The following is an 18051-nucleotide window of genomic DNA, read 5'->3' as shown; positions in this document are numbered from 1 at the left end:
TTTGTGCATATATATATAATATATACATATAATAATGTGACAAAAGTAAGACCCCAAAGGAGTGGGGACTATACCAGTATTCTATTCTATCTATGCGTGCAAGAGGGGAAACGTTGTTTTCGGGATGTTGAAGGAGAGTTGGCTCTTGTGTGTTCTTGGGCAGGCTCAGCACAGGGCAGCACGGTGGTGACGTCATCGAGGTGCAGCGACAGACCTGTGAAGTGTGTGGGTTTTGAAAAGGTTGAGCAAAACATTTGGAAAATAGTTAAGAAGGCTCTTTGATTCAGAATATGTACAGTATATATAAAAACAGAACACTTTTTCTTTTTTTTTTACCACAACTTGTTCACGTTGGAAAACTGCCTCATGATGTCTCTGGTATAAAGTTGGTTTTGAAAAGGTGGAGCGGGAGGGAGGGAAAAATAATTCTCCGTTCGCGGTGTTGTCTGTGTCCCACACTTATGTAGTCGGAAGTAGTCTCTGAGTCTGTGAACCATATGCTGTCATTGTTCAAATAGGGACACCCTTCCACTCCTTCAACTTTGACCTCATCCAACCGCACACCTCGCTGTGCTTCAGTTTTGCTAGCAGGTTTCTGTTGAACTTGGGGAAGGCTGTGAACTGTCTGCCTGGTTGGTTTTTGAACAGCTCGGCCTCTCTGAGAACCTCAACAAGTGCTAGAATGTCGTCAGTCTGGTCACGGGCATGATGGATGCCGCTGGACTTCGATACGTCCAGTTCAGTGTCTGTGATGTCCATCATGTCCTTCAGAACCCCAATGGACTTGCTGATCCTGTCTGCTGCTTTCTCAGTCATGTTTGGGCCTGTGCGCTTAAGGAACGATTTCAAGAAATTGTTAAGGTGTTCCAAGTGCAAATCAAGAGAAATATTCTTGCCCTTCCCTCCGCTCCCATTCCAGAACCTGTTCCAGGTCAGACTGTGTGCTAGGCGAGGGGAGAGAGTGGCGTTGACCTGCACGGTCAGCAGGAGTGTACTGTAGGAGTATTGGGTATGGCCATAGGCCTTGTAGAATAGCAATGCTACAGAGTACATCCTCAGTAACCTCTCTCCATCTCCCTCCTTCACTGCATCCTGCATGTTGGACAGCATGAAGCCAAAGCTGAGTCTTGCTTCTGTGTGCTGTTGTTTGTGGTCCACGGGACTAGGCATGACTGGATCTGGCACACTCATTGTAGGCACAGTTAAGCCGTGAATCTTCTGCTCGTGGTTCTCCCTGGCCTTGCTGTACTTGTAGGTTTTGGGACAACTCGGCATGCGGCATTGGAGCTCCTTCCCCGGTAGAGGACGATCACTGGCATATTGTCTGATACCGGTCACAGTGTCTGAGATGTCATTAAACATGACAAACCGGTCCACAATTTGGGTCACGGCTTTATGCAACCAGCTCCTTTTCAGATCTGGTGACCCAGACCTGATGTCCTTGGGGATGAAGTCCTCTGGCACATCTGTTGAGACATATTTAAAAGAACAAGAATTACTATAATGTAGTTGTGGAAGCAATAGAAAAGTCAAAAGAGCCATGACATTTAAATTACAGCCAAGTGCTGGTGAAATGGGAAAGTTGACGATAGATTTCAAACACAAAAATTATAAAATCTACTACAGAGTGTCTGGCGAATAGGAGTTTTATCTGACATGTGTTCACATAAAAAAAGAATATATATCCTTGTCAAACATTTTAACATTCATAATTGAAATGTTAATAATGTGGACAACTACTATGTGACCATAATCAGTGACAATCAATTGTGTACCTGTGACATTGTTCAGTCCAAAGTGCTCCATTGTGGCAGCCAGGAACAGAGCAGCAGTGTCCTTTTTCACCAGGTCTTTATATGCGTTGAACGCAGCATGTGGACCTTTTTTTGCATTGCTGCAACTGCAAAAAAAATTGAGAAGTAAACAAAGAGGAAGGAGGCAAAGAATAATAATTGCTGAGGATGATGACGACATTTAGGGGATCACCAGACAAAATCGTGTTGGCAGGAGTTACTTAACAGCACCCACATATATTAGTAAAGTATTACATAATAACAAACAATGACAATATTAACAGAATTAACAACAATTAGTTAATTACTTGTACACCGCTTTTCAATAATTCAAAGCCGCTACAAAGTACACTATAAGGAGACTATGTTAACAAACAGTTGACAAAACATGAGACAGACAGACAGCAGTGGATGGGAAAGGAGGACTTGGGGGTATAGAAAAGGCAAGTTTAGGTGGATCTGGGGGACTGGGAGGGTAAGATGGGTTAACACTAGGAAGTCTGAGCAGCCGTTCTGACCGAATTTGAGATTTCAATGTTTATTTTCTCAGCCCATGGAGTCCAGAGAAAGTTCCCCTTGCATGACTTTGTCTAAATATTCGATTGAAATCATCTCTGTTTTTTTCCCCATTTGAAACGTTTTGTAAATATGATTTTAGGCATATATCTCTTACTCAGTCTGACTATATCGGCCCATTCGACCGCTCTCCCCCTTTATCCCTCCACCCCCGCACCACTCGTTCACACCTCTGGAGCTGGAGACGTCATTGTTGCCTACACGCACTCACTTTTATTTTTTATTTTCTTCCCTCTCTTATGAATACATTATTATACACCCAATGAAAATGTACACTTCACGGATTATATATTTGGAATTAGGACAATCGGTAGAAAATTGGCCGAGAATAGCACAATAGCACATTAATTGTTGCCTAAATGTATACGCACTTTTCTGAAAATGGTTAATCTGCAAGCTGCCCCATTTCCTTTTCAACTTGATATGTTTCGTAGAGAGGGCATACACAAGCCAGAATTCCGTGGTTTACATGAGCAAAAAATAAGCGAGTTATGTAAAGAGGGGTGGAGGGAAAAAGGCGATTATTTGGCACAATCAATCAAATATATATTAATTACATCGCGTAGCCCAGTGGTTCTCAACCTGTGGTACGCGTACCACCGGTGGTACTTGAGCCCCCCCCAGGTGGTACGCGGAAAATCTTCCCAAAAATGAAAAAAGGGCGGGCGGGTGAATAAATAATAATATATATATATAATAAAAACATAATGAAACTATTGAAATACTACTTTGAATGGAAATAACATTACCATAATATCACTCAAATTGGATTAAAAAAATGTTTTGTTGAACACTTTGTCAGCGTGGGAAGTCTGGGAACAGCGCATTTCCTGGCTGTTACTTTTAATGCGGCCTGTACTGGTAGTAGCCACGATCGAAACAAACAAGGGGAGCTGGCGCCTGGCGGGATATTAAACAGCACATATATATATAACTAACAGTCACAATGATGCAATCGTGGCTAAAAACGGGAACGCTAAGGAAGAGAAGAGAACAGGGGCATTTGAGCAGCGATCTACACGTGGACCAGGGCGAGCAGGAGCGTCAGGTACCGAGCCCCGCAAGCCCCGCAAGCGGCAGCAATGAAACCGGTCCCCGCTGCAGCAAAAAGAGCAAACACGCGAGGAAATATGGGACAGTGGCAGACCCCATACCACTGTGTGCGAAGAGACAAGCACAGCCGTCTCATGTGTTCTCGTGTGTGTGTGTGTGTGTGTGTGTGTGTGTGTGCGCGCGTTCAGAAGACAGTCGTTGTTGGACCCAACGCGTGTGTGTCTGCTTTCAGAAGACTGTTATTTTTGGACCCTTGTTGTTGGACTCAAACAGTGAATACCCTGCTTTTTCAGCACTTTCTCCGTTATACATTGTCACTAATATGCTGGCTACCTTTCAAATTGTTTGTATTTAGCATGGCCTTCAAAAATGGCAACAGGTTGTTGTAAAAAATAGTTAATAGTTAATGTTCAACTTCTCACTAGGCGTGTGTGTGTGTGTGTGTGTGTGTGTGTGTGTGTGTGTGTGTGTGTGTGTGTGTGTTTGTGTGTGTGTGTGTGTGGTTGGTTATTGTTTTCACTTGCTGTGTGTTTGCAGTACCTACTACAGTTATTGTTTTCACTGTGTGTGTGTGTGTGTGTGTGTGTGTGTGTGTGTGTGTGTGTGAGAGAGAGAATGTGTGAAAAATGAAATGTAATCTTTGTATCAAGCCTGTATGGCTCCTCGTAACTAAAGTGCCTGTTTTGTACAGCATGATTTTGGCTGACGTCTGTGAAAATTAATAAATATTCTTATTAGGAATACATTTGCCTCCTGTGTGAACTGTGCATATATATATTCTTTTTTAACATAAGTTATAATGGTGGTCATATTGTCATTATAATGGTGGTCATATTGTCATTATCATTTGGATAACAGTGTATATATAGGTAGGTACCCAAAATCCATCATAAACCCGCCAAAAAAGCATCAATAAACACTAATAACCGCGCGTGCGGGCACGTTTGGCGGTGGTGGTACTTGGAGTGACAAAAAAAATCTGAGGTGGTACTAGGTGTAAAAAGGTTGAGAACCACTGGCGTAGCCTATAATGTTTCCCCCTCTATATAATAGAGGGGGACAATATATAACTCTAATGTCGTATTTCGTCATGTATGTGAACTATATGCTGCTTGTAATACTGTTGGTCAAAGTAACTAGTAGTTGGACAGGCTAAATATAATAGTAGGCTATAAGCCCGTTTTCAGCTAAATGCTTTTTGTTCTCTTTTCTCCAGGCTCATATACCCGCATCGAGATGAGCTAGCTCTGCGACAGCCGTGCTGTTTTCAATTAAATTACTTGCAGTATAATATTAATAAATACTACATCCTATATATATTGTTTGTCTGTCTAATCATTCAAATGTTTTTCTGCATGCATATTGCATAGTTTATGTAAGCCTGAATTAAAGTCTGATTACGGAGGCTTTTTCCCCGTCTCACAAACAACGAAGCCTATAAATATTGTCTGAGAAGTTGAGAATTGGTGTCATGCACATATATATGCACCACACATTCCTGCTGTTGTCACCACGCGGTAAATAATGAATACTTTGTGTTAATTCAACCATGTTTATTTTTTCTTATTGTTCACAATATCAGAAAGCATGAAAGAAAGCAAATATAAAGCGGAATAAAATCAGGGAAAACACAAATCCTACGCATTAGTTTCTGTTGCTATACTTAGAGACACTTGACACATGTCATTGTAAATGTTCCCGTACATGTACCACATTGGCCATGTATTGCGTAAATCCACATCTTGCCTTGGATGGGAAGAGTTGCTCATCGACCGTGATGTTTCCTCCAGGCACATAGCAAGATATGCAGTTATCTGTGAACTGATTCCAAATGTCCGTTATTGCAGCAAACTTGTCTGTTTCTTTGCGTGCTTCTCTGGTGTCCTTGTCGTCAAATCGCAGGTATCGCATTATGGATTTGAAACGGTCACGAGACATTGTTTCGCTCACCGTCTCATTCCCCCATGCCCCTTTCGCCCACAGTTGATTCAATGGATAACCAGATGTCGACATCGCACGAATGAAAAACACGCTGATGAATGCTTTCAGTTCAGTAACAGACAGATCCCATTCTTGATTCTGTCCATCACTGCGGGCAAACTTCACTGTGCAGTCTTTGACGTTTTCCAACATGTCGGGGTCAAACATACACAAAAAACTGCTCAACTCGTCGTGGATTCTGACTTTGGCAAAAGCAGTAGGACCTGGCCTGGCATTTCCCCTCACTGTATATGTATCTTTATTCTTTTCCCTTTTTGCTTCCTATATGATGAATTCCTGTTCTACTGGCTGGTAGCCTATGTCTTGTATAGGGCCTTGTATATCTGTTTATTTTAAGCATGCCGCCGCATTCTGTCAGAGCAGAGACATATTTATTTAAAATAATCCTGTCTCGCACGGCACAGCGGCACGCCATCACTATATATACAAATGACAGGGAGAAGGTGTAATGGTTATTACAACGCAAAAATATATACATAATAGGCTTTGATGTAAAGACATTTTAAATGATTATTGATTATTAGAAAAGGAAAATAAATCACCTGCTGCGGTACTGGCCCTTTCCAAGGTATGGAAATCCATTCAGGAAGTATTTGCTGTCCAGGTCGGCAGCAATCCAGAACTTAATTCCAACAGCATGCAGGATGCATAATTCTCAACTTCTCAATATTTGCCTATATTTTACAGAACATAACTTAACATTAAATGCAGTCTATTAGTATTGACTATGCATAGTATATAACTTATAACGTAAGCCTAAAACGAATCTATAAACGAAAAATAAAATAAAGAAAGAAAACCTGCACTCTCAATGGGCACTATTTGGTCACATTCGATCATAAAAACATTTAGGCCTACATGGGACAAGCTATATATATATATATATATTTCCCTATTTGTCTATTGGTATGTCTCTAAATGTTTTGATGAATTGAACAATGTGGACCCTGTTGTAAACAAGTGTAATGCTTCATTGGGTTAATATAGTATGTTTTTGAACGAATATTTGGGCCTAAGCAGTTTTTTGTGTGTGTGTGTGACCAGTGTTAGTCGACTCGGAATTGCAGCCATCCGTAGGTGCCCTTTGTGTCAGTGTGCGCCTGCCCAACCCCCCCAACCCCTGATGTGTGGCACCTATACGGATGGCTGCAATTCGAAGTGGCCTCTGTAAAACCTGAATCCCCCCCCCCCACCCCATTTCCCGAGTCGACGAGCAACACTGGTCACACACACACACAAAAAACTGCTTAGGCCCAAATATTCGTTCAAAAACATACTATATTAACCCAATGAAGCATTACACTTGTTTACAACAGGGTCCACATTGTTCAATTCATCAAAACATTTAGAGACATACCAATAGACAAATAGGGAAATATATATATATATATCACCCATTCTTGAGATAAGGGACAAAACTTTTTTCAAACTGGATTTTTTTTTTTTTTAAGATACATTCAAATCAAATGGATGTATTTGTAGACACAGGTCTCAACTACCAATATTGAGAAGGAACAGGTTTTTCGCATAACATTTCTTTCTAAAATGGGACATTTATGCACTTAATACCCGATTCATGTCAACTCCGTCAGACACACTAAAATACCTTTTAATTGAATTTGATAATTTCAACAATAATATAAAGTCCTCAGTTCTCTTATAATGGCTTTCAGTAATCAAGTTAAGTAATACAATTATTTTAATATTGTTTTTTTCCAATATCACACTATTATGAAATATCCAATTTCTCAAATCCGTCATTTCAACCTCTATTTTCAATATTATAACATGAAAACCATGTAAAAAAAAAAAAAATCATCATTACGTATCATTTCAGTTGGTGTTTCAATACATATGCACAAAATATTTAACATCACATTTTCTATTTCTTTGGAAATTAACAAAAACATCACGGGACGAACATCTGACGGAGTTGACGAACATCTGACGGAGTTGACAAGTTTAACTGATTTAGGTTCTAGATCACCTAGGATCTTGATTCTGGTGACTAATCCCACATTTTCAAGGATGAGGAATACAGTGGTACTATTTATATTGGCCCTGTGACCATGGCAGCCATTTTCAAAATGGCAGCCACCTGCTGTTATCTTACAATAACTCAAGTTCTACATCACCTAGGATCTTGATTCTGGTGACTAATCATACATTTTCAAGGATGTGGGATACATTGGTACTATTTAGATTTGTCCTGTGACCATGGTAGACATTTTTCAAAATGGCCGCCAACTTTCTGTTATTTCCCAATAACTCAAGTTCTACACCACCTAGGATCTTGATTCTGATGACTAATCCTACATTTTCAATGAGGAGGAATACAGTTTTATGTATTTAGATTTATCCCGTGACAATCGCAGCCATTTAAAAAAATGGTGGACCTGCTATTATTTTACCAATTTAGTCAGGGAATAGGCCTATTATCAGAATAATGTCAAATCTGTGAATACATTTCTTACCAAGATTTTTTTCACCAATGTGTTTGTAAAGGTGTCTACTAACATATCCCACATTGGTTTCTATTGAACCACCCTAGAGACAGCTGCTGAAAGTTGGGTACCATACCAAGTGGCTATGGCAAAACTAGGGAGTCTATGGCCAAACTAGGGGTCAAACCCCTTGGGCTAAATTCGGCCATATATCCACTTGCCCAAATGTGCTGACCTCATTTTGTGATGATGGCTATGGCCGCTTTCAGCCCAAGGAGTGTTCTTCGTGCATAGCCAATGCTTGGAATGCATTCAGAATCATGAAAACTCCCTAGTTTGACATGTCACATGCTACTTAAAGCATAATGAACATTTTGCCTTATATAGGTTGTTGATGGTACCCCAACTTTCAGCAGCTGTCAAAAGGTCCCCTAGGGTGGTTGAATATAAAGCAATATGGGATATGTTAGTAGACACCCTTCCAAACACATTGGTGAAGAACATTCTTGATAAGGAATTTATTACCAGATTGTATTAATATCCCCTGACTAAATAACTCATCTTCTAGACCACCTAGACCCGACTTCACAAACAGAGACCCGATTGACACCTAAACAACAAGTTTGGACAGCCCCACCAATTAGTGTTACGGAAAATAGCAAGTGTCTACCCTAGGCCCAGAGGGAGACACAGAACTTAGATGCGGCTCACATGTTGCACGACTCCTCAACAAGCTGCCACCAGAGATGAGAGCTGAATTCTGCCGCACAATGCTCTGCGGCCCAGGAGCAACCAACACCCTGTTGGAGTTCTCTGAGTGGTTGAAGCATGAGTCCTAGCCATATAGCCTGTGCAAAGGCAAACACCTTGAAGACCTGCTTGAGGTGAACAGTGAGCAGTGAGCGAAAGACTGAAGACAGAAGATCTGCCTTCAGGACTATCAGGCAGGATGTGCAGTCACTGAAGGCATCAGTGTCGTTCTGTGTCCCCAGCATGTCAACCAAAGCAATGTTACCAAATCAAAGGAGCCTTCACCTCAAGTCACCTGGGGCTGGGTGAGCAATCGTATCCTGTATCCAGCCTCACAACTAAATACAGACACTTGGCCAGACTGCCGTTTGAAAGGGTCAAACCCTTCATCCTGATTGGGGAAGACCACCCCACCTAATCACACCAACCAAACAAGTGAGGTTGGGGCCTCCAGGTGGGCCAGCAGCCATCTGCACAAGACTGGGCTGGACCCTGCAGGAAAGCAATCTCCAGCCAAGACAATGTAAGTTGACTATAACAGAGCCCCAGAACACAGAGCTCATGAGAAGGATGGAGAAACACTGGCAGGAGGCCACCAAGATACAACGCCACACTGCAGTGGCCAGTGAAGTCAAACTGTGCGTCTGTACCTGAAAGAGACAAGTCAAAGGCCAAAAGCCCACCTCCTTTTAATGTCCTGTCAGTAGCAACTCAACCTGCACCTGAAATAAGCCCTGACCCCTCCCAGAGAAAGTTCATCCTTGAAAATGTAATGATTAGTCGCCAGAATCAAGATATATTGGTAAAATAACAGCAGGTTGGTGGTCACTTTGAAAAACAATGGCTGCCATGGTCACAGGACAAATCTAAATAGTACCACTGTATTCCTCATCTTTTAAAATGTATTATTAGTCGGCAGAATCAAGATCCTATGTGGTCTAAAACTTAAGTTATTGTAAAATAACAGCAGGTGGCGGCCATTTTGAAAAACAATGGCTGCCATGGTCACAGGACAAATCTAAATAGTACCAATGTATCCCTCATCCTTGAAAATGTAGTCTTAGTCACCAGAATCAAGATCCTAGGTGGTGTAGAACTTGAGTTATTGTAAAATAACATCAGGTGGCGGCAATTTTGGAAAATGGCTGCCATGGTCACCACGAGACAAATCTGTGATGGCCCTATAGCCAAAAATGTTCCTTAAGGCATGCTCTAACTGTGTGCCAAATTAGAATACGTCCCATTATTCAAAAACTATCATTTTATTGTTTTAGGAACACTTTTGTCAACTCCGTCAGATACATGTCAACTCCGTCAGACACAAAACCTGACGGAGTTGACGTCTGACGGAGTTGACAAAATGTCATTTGTTTTCATCTTAACCCTCTGTAGTACAATGTAGCCATTTTGTTTTTGCTTCATTTGTTAGCTAAACCTAACCCTAAACTTTTATAATAAACATTATTTTGGAATTCTTAACAAAGATCATAATAATGTCCTGACGGAGTTGACATGTAAAAGCTGTGACCACCCTGATATCAACATTGTTTGTTTAAAATATCAAACAATTGAATGCTTGTCAGACCAGGTGCTCCACTGTTGCAACAAATACAAACGGGACTTGGAAAAGGAGTCTTCAGGCTAAATCTGTCGACAATATTTTCTGATTAATTTAAGACTTTAAAAAAACCTGACGGAGTTGACGGGAGACGTGGGACACACATTTGATATGAGATATCTAATGGAAAATATAAATTAAAATTATTGTGTATATTGTTTGCTATGTTGTTGACAATCTACTTTAATTTAGTATGTATATTTATGTGATTGTGACAGTATTAGACACTTTTTTTGCAGTTTGAAATTATGACCACTTGCTGGGGACAGGCTAAATACAGGCGTTTTTGGGTACAGTGCCTGCTTTTAACTAATTCAGATGGCATATGAAAACAATTATAATGAAATTAATGGCATAATAATGCACAACTGTATTACATTTAACTTTGCAAGTGCTTTTATTTTTATTAAATTAATTTATTTTTAACAATAATAAGGCTCTTATGTGTGGGACATGTTTTTTCCACTTTTGTCCCTCATCTCAAGAATGAGTGATATATATATAGCTTGTCCCATGTAGGCCTAAATGTAGGCCCCCCCCCCACCCCATTTCCCCTCACTGTATATGTATCTTGAGTTGAGCAGTTTTTTGTGTATGTTTGACCCCGACATGTTGGAAAACGTCAAAGACTGCACAGTGAAGTTTGCCCGCAGTGATGGACAGAATCAAGAATGGGATCTGTCTGTTACTGAACTGAAAGCATTCATCAGCGTGTTTTTCATTCGTGCGATGTCGACATCTGGTTATCCATTGAATCAACTGTGGGCGAAAGGGGCATGGGGGAATGAGACGGTGAGAGAAACAATGTCTCGTGACCGTTTCAAATCCATAATGCGATACCTGCGATTTGACGACAAGGACACCAGAGAAGCACGCAAAGAAACAGACAAGTTTGCTGCAATAACGGACATTTGGAATCAGTTCACAGATAACTGCATATCTTGCTATGTGCCTGGAGGAAACATCACGGTCGATGAGCAACTCTTCCCATCCAAGGCAAGATGTGGATTTACGCAATACATGGCCAATGTGGTACATGTACGGGAACATTTACAATGACATGTGTCAAGTGTCTCTAAGTATAGCAACAGAAACTAATGCGTAGGATTTGTGTTTTCCCTGATTTTATTCCGCTTTATATTTGCTTTCTTTCATGCTTTCTGATATTGTGAACAATAAGAAAAAATAAACATGGTTGAATTAACACAAAGTATTCATTATTTACCGCGTGGTGACAACAGCAGGAATGTGTGGTGCATATATATGTGCATGACACCAATTCTCAACTTCTCAGACAATATTTATAGGCTTCGTTGTTTGTGAGACGGGGAAAAAGCCTCCGTAATCAGACTTTAATTCAGGCTTACATAAACTATGCAATATGCATGCAGAAAAACATTTGAATGATTAGACAGACAAACAATATATATAGGATGTAGTATTTATTAATATTATACTGCAAGTAATTTAATTGAAAACAGCACGGCTGTCGCAGAGCTAGCTCATCTCGATGCGGGTATATGAGCCTGGAGAAAAGAGAACAAAAAGCATTTAGCTGAAAACGGGCTTATAGCCTACTATTATATTTAGCCTGTCCAACTACTAGTTACTTTGACCAACAGTATTACAAGCAGCATATAGTTCACATACATGACGAAATACGACATTAGAGTTATATATTGTCCCCCTCTATTATATAGAGGGGGAAACATTATAGGCTACGCGATGTAATTAATATATATTTGATTGATTGTGCCAAATAATCGCCTTTTTCCCTCCACCCCTCTTTACATAACTCGCTTATTTTTTGCTCATGTAAACCACGGAATTCTGGCTTGTGTATGCCCTCTCTACGAAACATATCAAGTTGAAAAGGAAATGGGGCAGCTTGCAGATTAACCATTTTCAGAAAAGTGCGTATACATTTAGGCAACAATTAATGTGCTATTGTGCTATTCTCGGCCAATTTTCTACCGATTGTCCTAATTCCAAATATATAATCCGTGAAGTGTACATTTTCATTGGGTGTATAATAATGTATTCATAAGAGAGGGAAGAAAATAAAAAATAAAAGTGAGTGCGTGTAGGCAACAATGACGTCTCCAGCTCCAGAGGTGTGAACGAGTGGTGCGGGGGTGGGGGGGATAAAGGGGGAGAGCGGTCGAATGGGCCGATATAGTCAGACTGAGTAGGAGTGATTTTTTTTCAGCCTTGCTAGTGTTAAAGGTTGTCAGTGAAGTAGATATGGGGCTGTATAGTCGATTGAAAGTTTAAAATATGATAAATGATAAAATACCAAGCCGTAATTCATGGTGGAGTTCATCAGTGAAAATAACATCTCTGCAAAAGATTTGGAAAATAGTTAACAAGGCTCTTAGAATCAGAATATCTATATATAAAAACAGAACAGAACACTTTGAACATTTCTTTTTTACCTCAACCTGTTCATATTTGAAAACAGTGTCCCATGATCTCTGGCTGAATCCTCCTTGTAAAAGACCAGATGATAGATCTAAAATCCAAAATATGTTGTAGTACAGTAAGCAAACAATTTCATTTAGGAGGAAATATTATTGTCATGATAATTAGCATGATAGCATAGATAAGTCAAGTTAGTCCAAACTTTGTTTTCAGGGGAAGTGGTACAGTAATTGGCTGCTAGTCCATACTGTTGTGAATAAACTGTTTGAGGTCAAACATTGAGTGAGTTCACCCACCTCAAACAGGTTCCGGATTGCATGCCAATCCTCAAACTTGAAGACAAGGCCTTCCAGTCTGTCTTCCCTGCTCTCTCCTTCGGCATAGGACAACTGGATGTTCCGACTGTTCCCCTCTGTCAGTCTGTCCCCACCTACAAAAACACTTTCCAGTCCATGTGGGAGCTTTGGCACATACCTACATGAAACATCAAGTAGACTTACTAGATTTATCAAAACCCTTCCCTTCAGATGCATATGTAAGTACATTGTGGGCACATTGTGCGATCTTTGATGACTACGGTCAGTAATGACATCAATGATGATGTTACAATGTCTATGACATGTAAAGTTGGGCAATTGTGCGATGAGTGATGTAAATCCGGTAATGCCATGATGTGATTGAGATGACTAGTGGTAGAAAATCACTAATTTGGCAAGTTCAAGTGTCACTTTTTGATAAACAATGGCCGCTGAAATGCACAAACACTGACACTTTTTTGCATGACGTGGTATTGTCAAACTGCACGAATATGAACATTGTGTTTCATAAATTCCAAGACAAGCCATACTTACTCATTCTGGATGTGCTGTAAAACGTCTACCAAGTCCCCAGTTTGGTTCTCATCTTTGAACAGAAGTCCAAGAGGATGCTATGAAGGAAGAATATATGGATTATAGTAGCATAACGTTTTTAGTTTAAATCCTATGCCAGTACACTAGTTGTTACTTGCTCAACTTAATAAAAAGTTAACTCAATGGTACAACTGACAGTTGTAGTGTAAGTCATTCAATACTTACGTGGGTGGAGGCCTCTGACATTGTGTTTGAATATTGGTGAGGGATGTGACTAGCCACTACAGCAGATAATGGCTTGAAAGCATCCAGGTACTGGGTCAGAATGCGGCTCCCTAGGACAACAAACTCTCGTCGCATATGGGCTTGGCTCTCAGGACCAGGAAGGGAGTTCCCAATGTCATAGTCCATAATTGGCTGAGTTGGCTTGTCCCTGCTGAGATGGGTTATGGGCACTCTGTCTTCTACAGCCATGTGGTGAACCCAGTGGATGGATTTGTTTGCTTGGCTGGTAGACTGGTGGTGTGGGCGGATGAAGAAATCCAGATTGTCAAATATGATGGAATATGTGGGTGGTGGTGTTGGTTGTGATGGTCCTAGCGGCAAGACACTGCTGGCCAGATTTGTGCCATCGCCAGTCCCCTGATCAGTCTGTGAAGTGCCGCTGGGGAGAACAGCACCTCCCTGTGCAGCGATGGTGTTCTCCATGGTGCTTTGGGTGGTTTCATCTGTATAACACACACACACACACACACACACACACACACACGTGTTAACACATAAATTGACTCATAACATTAAAGGATAAACACTTATGCAGCGACAAAATAAACAACGATCAAAAATAATAATAGCCCTTCTAACCTGAGAAGACAGACAGATCAAAGTTGAGGATAGCTTCATCCAGGTCCCTTGCACTCGCTGTGTCACTCAGTGGGCTTGTTTCAGCAGCCATAGCACCTCCGCCTTCAGCAGTGTCTGTGAAGCTGATTTGCTCCACTCTGTCGGCAGTGTCGGGCTTCCCGAAGATTTCACTTGCTACTTTCAGTAGGTGAAATTCTTCGCCGCAGGTCTTTGCCAATTCGGTGAGCTTTTTCACAGCGTTGGTGTGCGTTGTGCTTATACCCAGTTTGCTGAGCCTTTTAAAAACTGCCTTCTTTGCCCCTCCATACATTAGAACACTGTCCACATAATATGCCAAGGCTGATAAGCGTGGTTCCCTTCCTCTCAGAGCTATTGCAGCACAGGTGACATGGGGAGACTGTTTGGTGAGTTGATTAAATATAGAAAATATGAAAGGTGACATAGACTGGAGATCTGACAGCAACTGGGCGAATGAAAATGCCTTCAAATCATCTGCCGATGACCGCCACAACATAAAACCCTGGGATGGACTACACAGTTTTTTGCTCTCATCCTCTATCAACTGTAGGACATTGTTTTTAAGTTCTCCAAACAGTTCTTGGTGTCTGACAATCAGATTGGCTGCTGTTGTCCAATTCTCCAAGGTGAGGTGTTCGACAATCCCTGCTGTGTAGTTGTCACACACTGTTGTTCTACCCCTGATAGTAACCTGAAAGAAAAACAAAGGGGGTTATTATTAAATAATCATAACTGTGACTATGCATTTTTAAAGATAATGGATCATGATCTGATTCATGATTATTGGCCTAATACGTGCTCACTTAAAAGGAATTATAATCCTTTTTTTGTTACTCTCAATGCACTGAGACAGAAAACTGCTACAAACCATGACAACAAAGCTGAACAGAGGCCAACATAAATATTTGCTACAATGCACAGATATATATACAGTACAGTAACAGTATATAAAAATCCAGTATCAGTACATAAAGTGTGCAAATAAGACAATATTGCAGCATGCAAAGATGCTGGAATAAATATGCAATTTATTTGTGTGCAATTAGTTTAAATTATACACACAAGAGGTAGGTGGTAAGTTAAGGTAAGTACCACTGTATATTAGAATGTCGATTGGTTAGGGAGAATGGCTGTTTGTTGTTACAGGTTTATTTCACATGTATTGTTTCTGACACCATGTGACTCAAGTGTCATAACATCTGCCTGGCATCACTCCTCCCCCCTCTGTAGGTAGAGTTGGAGGGAGGATGGGCTGTGAGATGTAAAAGGAGATTAGACCCTGCCAGATAACCAAGATAAGATATGTCACATTATAGTAGTACCAGGCAGCCAAATATGTCCAATATTAGCTAATGACAGCCTGCCTAGTCACATTTCCTTTGAAAAGTCATTAACCAGCGTAGAATATTTTAAAAGCTGTGAGTTACCAGGCCTGCTTGGAAGAGATTTGTGAAGTAAGTGAGAACAGGCAGGATTGGGGGACAGCCCCCCCAGCCTGCTGTTATTTGAGACCCTTCCAAATCTCATGCCCTGAGCCAAGTGTGCTTATCAGATCAAAAGATGAGCAGTGGTTCTCAACCTGTGGGTCGGGACCCCCAAGGGTGGTCCCCAATCGACAGTGCAAGTGAATTGAGTGAAGTGAGTGTGAGTGAATTTAGAACTTTCAAGACCTTTTTAATATCTATTTTTGTTTTACCATTACTGCATCAAAAGTATTCAACAAACTATACTATACAAACTGGTCAAACATTGGCCAAATGGCCAAATGTCAAATGGTATAAGAAAGAGGCAAAACATTGAAACGTTATGAGCTTGTAGATCAGCTATTTTCACAATATTTATCTGGGGGGTCCCCAGTTCAAATATGATTATTTTGGGGGGTCACGGCCTGAAAAGGTTGAGAAGCAATGTTCAGTCATAAATGTTAAGATGGTTATATTTTTTAATGAACTGCTATAGAATGAGCATATGTATACAATTGCAGCAACGAAGCTGGATTAGCGCGAGTTGGCAGCATTAGGTTAGACACAATTAGAAATAGTTTCACAATATGAATTTACCTCCAATAGGCTTCGCCGTACGGGCATCCCAGTTGATGGTTTAGACAGCCTACGAGATGGGGTCGTCGTTGTCGCCGGGGAGTCAGCTGTCGTTGTAGGGGTGTGAGATGGAGTGCGAGGTTTTTTAACCCGCCGTGGAGTTTTAGAAGGCGTAGGCTCCCTGTACCGTTTAACTTTCCTCGCGGATCCAGGTGGCGTCCGTCTTTCTGCTGTAGCGGTAGCCGTAGCCGTTTCTGCTGTAGCAGTAGCCGTTTCTGGAGGTCTTCTGTCTTTGTCCTCTTTTTCCCAGCGCCGGTAAATGGGATAAACGACTTCCATTCTTTGAAGCAATGTAATACATGGCTTACACATCCGAGACGATACCGAGGGGTCTTTAAACAGTGTTAAACCTAACGCTATCAGGCGTTCGTTAACACTTTTTACAGGCTTAGGACTAACAAATATATTCTTTGAATTCGAAAGAGTACCCTTTAAGCGCACATTGGTGTTACAAAAACGACAAAAATCTCCGACATCCATGATAACTTTTTTTAACAGCTAGTTGTTCTGGTGAAATACAGTGGTGGACTACATGTTTACTTCTTGCTGTCGCACCTACCAAACGTCACATAGACACGTCAATATGATTGGTTGTGTTTGCACGCCCACACGGTGATGGACAGACGGTCCCATCCAATCATCTACCAAGTATCTTGAAAAAAAGGAACAGCCCCGTCATCGAATTGGCTCCCGAGATCCCAGATCCAAATATGCTGTGAAACAAATTTGTGTAGCAAGCTTTTTGGATCTGGCAGCGTCAGGTTAATAGGTTTCATCCTGGAGGCAAATCTTTCCGGTGATAAAATGGCCACCAACGTAATCAAAAAAGTCAACCAAAGAACAAGATTTCTATACAGGATCTCCTCACTGGTCAACAAAAACACCTTGAAGACCCTAACAGGAGCCCTCGTACAAGGTTTCGATTATGCATGCACCTCTTGGTACCACAGCACCTCAAAGGCCCTAAAAACAAGGCTCCAGACTTCCCAAAACAAACTGGTCAGGCTACTACTTGGCCTCACCCCCCGAACCCACCTCACCCCTGCCCACTTTGACAGGCTGGAATGGCTTAGGGTTGACGACATAGTACAGCACCTTGCAATGGGTCTGGTCCACAAGATTCGATACACCACCAAGATACACATGTACCTGTCTAAATACTTCCTTAATGTCAACAACTCCACACCCACAACACCAGAGGGAGTTCAACAGACCATGTGCAACTCAGATTCGGCACAAACAAAGGACAAAATGAATTTCGCTCCTATGCCACAAAAATGTGGAACGCCCTACCAACTGTCATTAAGACATGTGAATCGATTGACTCCTTCAAAACCGCTCTCAAAGGGCACCACGGACGGTTGCAATTCGAAACTGGCCCCCGTAAAATCTGAATCCCCCACCCACCCCTTTTCACTGCATGTTTTTTCCCCCTATTTACCTCCTTTATGATGATTTCCTGTTTTTGGCTATATAGAAGAGTATATTTGTACGTCTCTAAATGTTATGATGAATTGAACATGGTGGGCCCTATTGTAAACAAGTGTAATGCTTTATGGCGTC

At 41.2% G+C, this 18051-nt stretch overlaps 1 protein-coding gene and 1 long non-coding RNA gene across 2 annotated transcripts; both read right to left on the bottom strand.

The window, feature by feature from the left end:
* Positions 1–510: 510 nt before the first annotated feature.
* Positions 511–12551, bottom strand: LOC310863747 (uncharacterized protein; the record flags this gene model as incomplete). The annotated part of the gene is made up of 3 exons (XM_083772242.1): positions 12532–12551; positions 1776–1900; positions 511–1466 (listed from the first exon to the last, which is right to left on the bottom strand). Exons 2-3 carry the CDS (start codon positions 1804–1806, stop codon positions 511–513), a joined length of 987 nt encoding a protein of 328 aa, XP_083628368.1. The 5' UTR covers positions 1807–1900; positions 12532–12551.
* Positions 12552–12667: 116 nt separating this feature from the next.
* On the bottom strand, positions 12668–14123 carry LOC310863511. Its single transcript, XR_014569674.1, has 4 exons — positions 13733–14123; positions 13508–13584; positions 12953–13130; positions 12668–12747 (listed from the first exon to the last, which is right to left on the bottom strand). It is a non-coding gene; the product is annotated as an uncharacterized lncRNA (long non-coding RNA).
* Positions 14124–18051: the final 3928 nt, after the last annotated feature.

The sequence above is a fragment of the Protomyctophum parallelum genome, assembly GCF_964188405.1.
Source record: "Protomyctophum parallelum genome assembly, chromosome: 8".
NCBI lineage: Eukaryota > Metazoa > Chordata > Actinopteri > Myctophiformes > Myctophidae > Protomyctophum > Protomyctophum parallelum.
The sequence above is the reverse complement of the archived record's forward strand: the minus strand, read 5'-3'. Positions and strand labels throughout refer to the sequence as shown.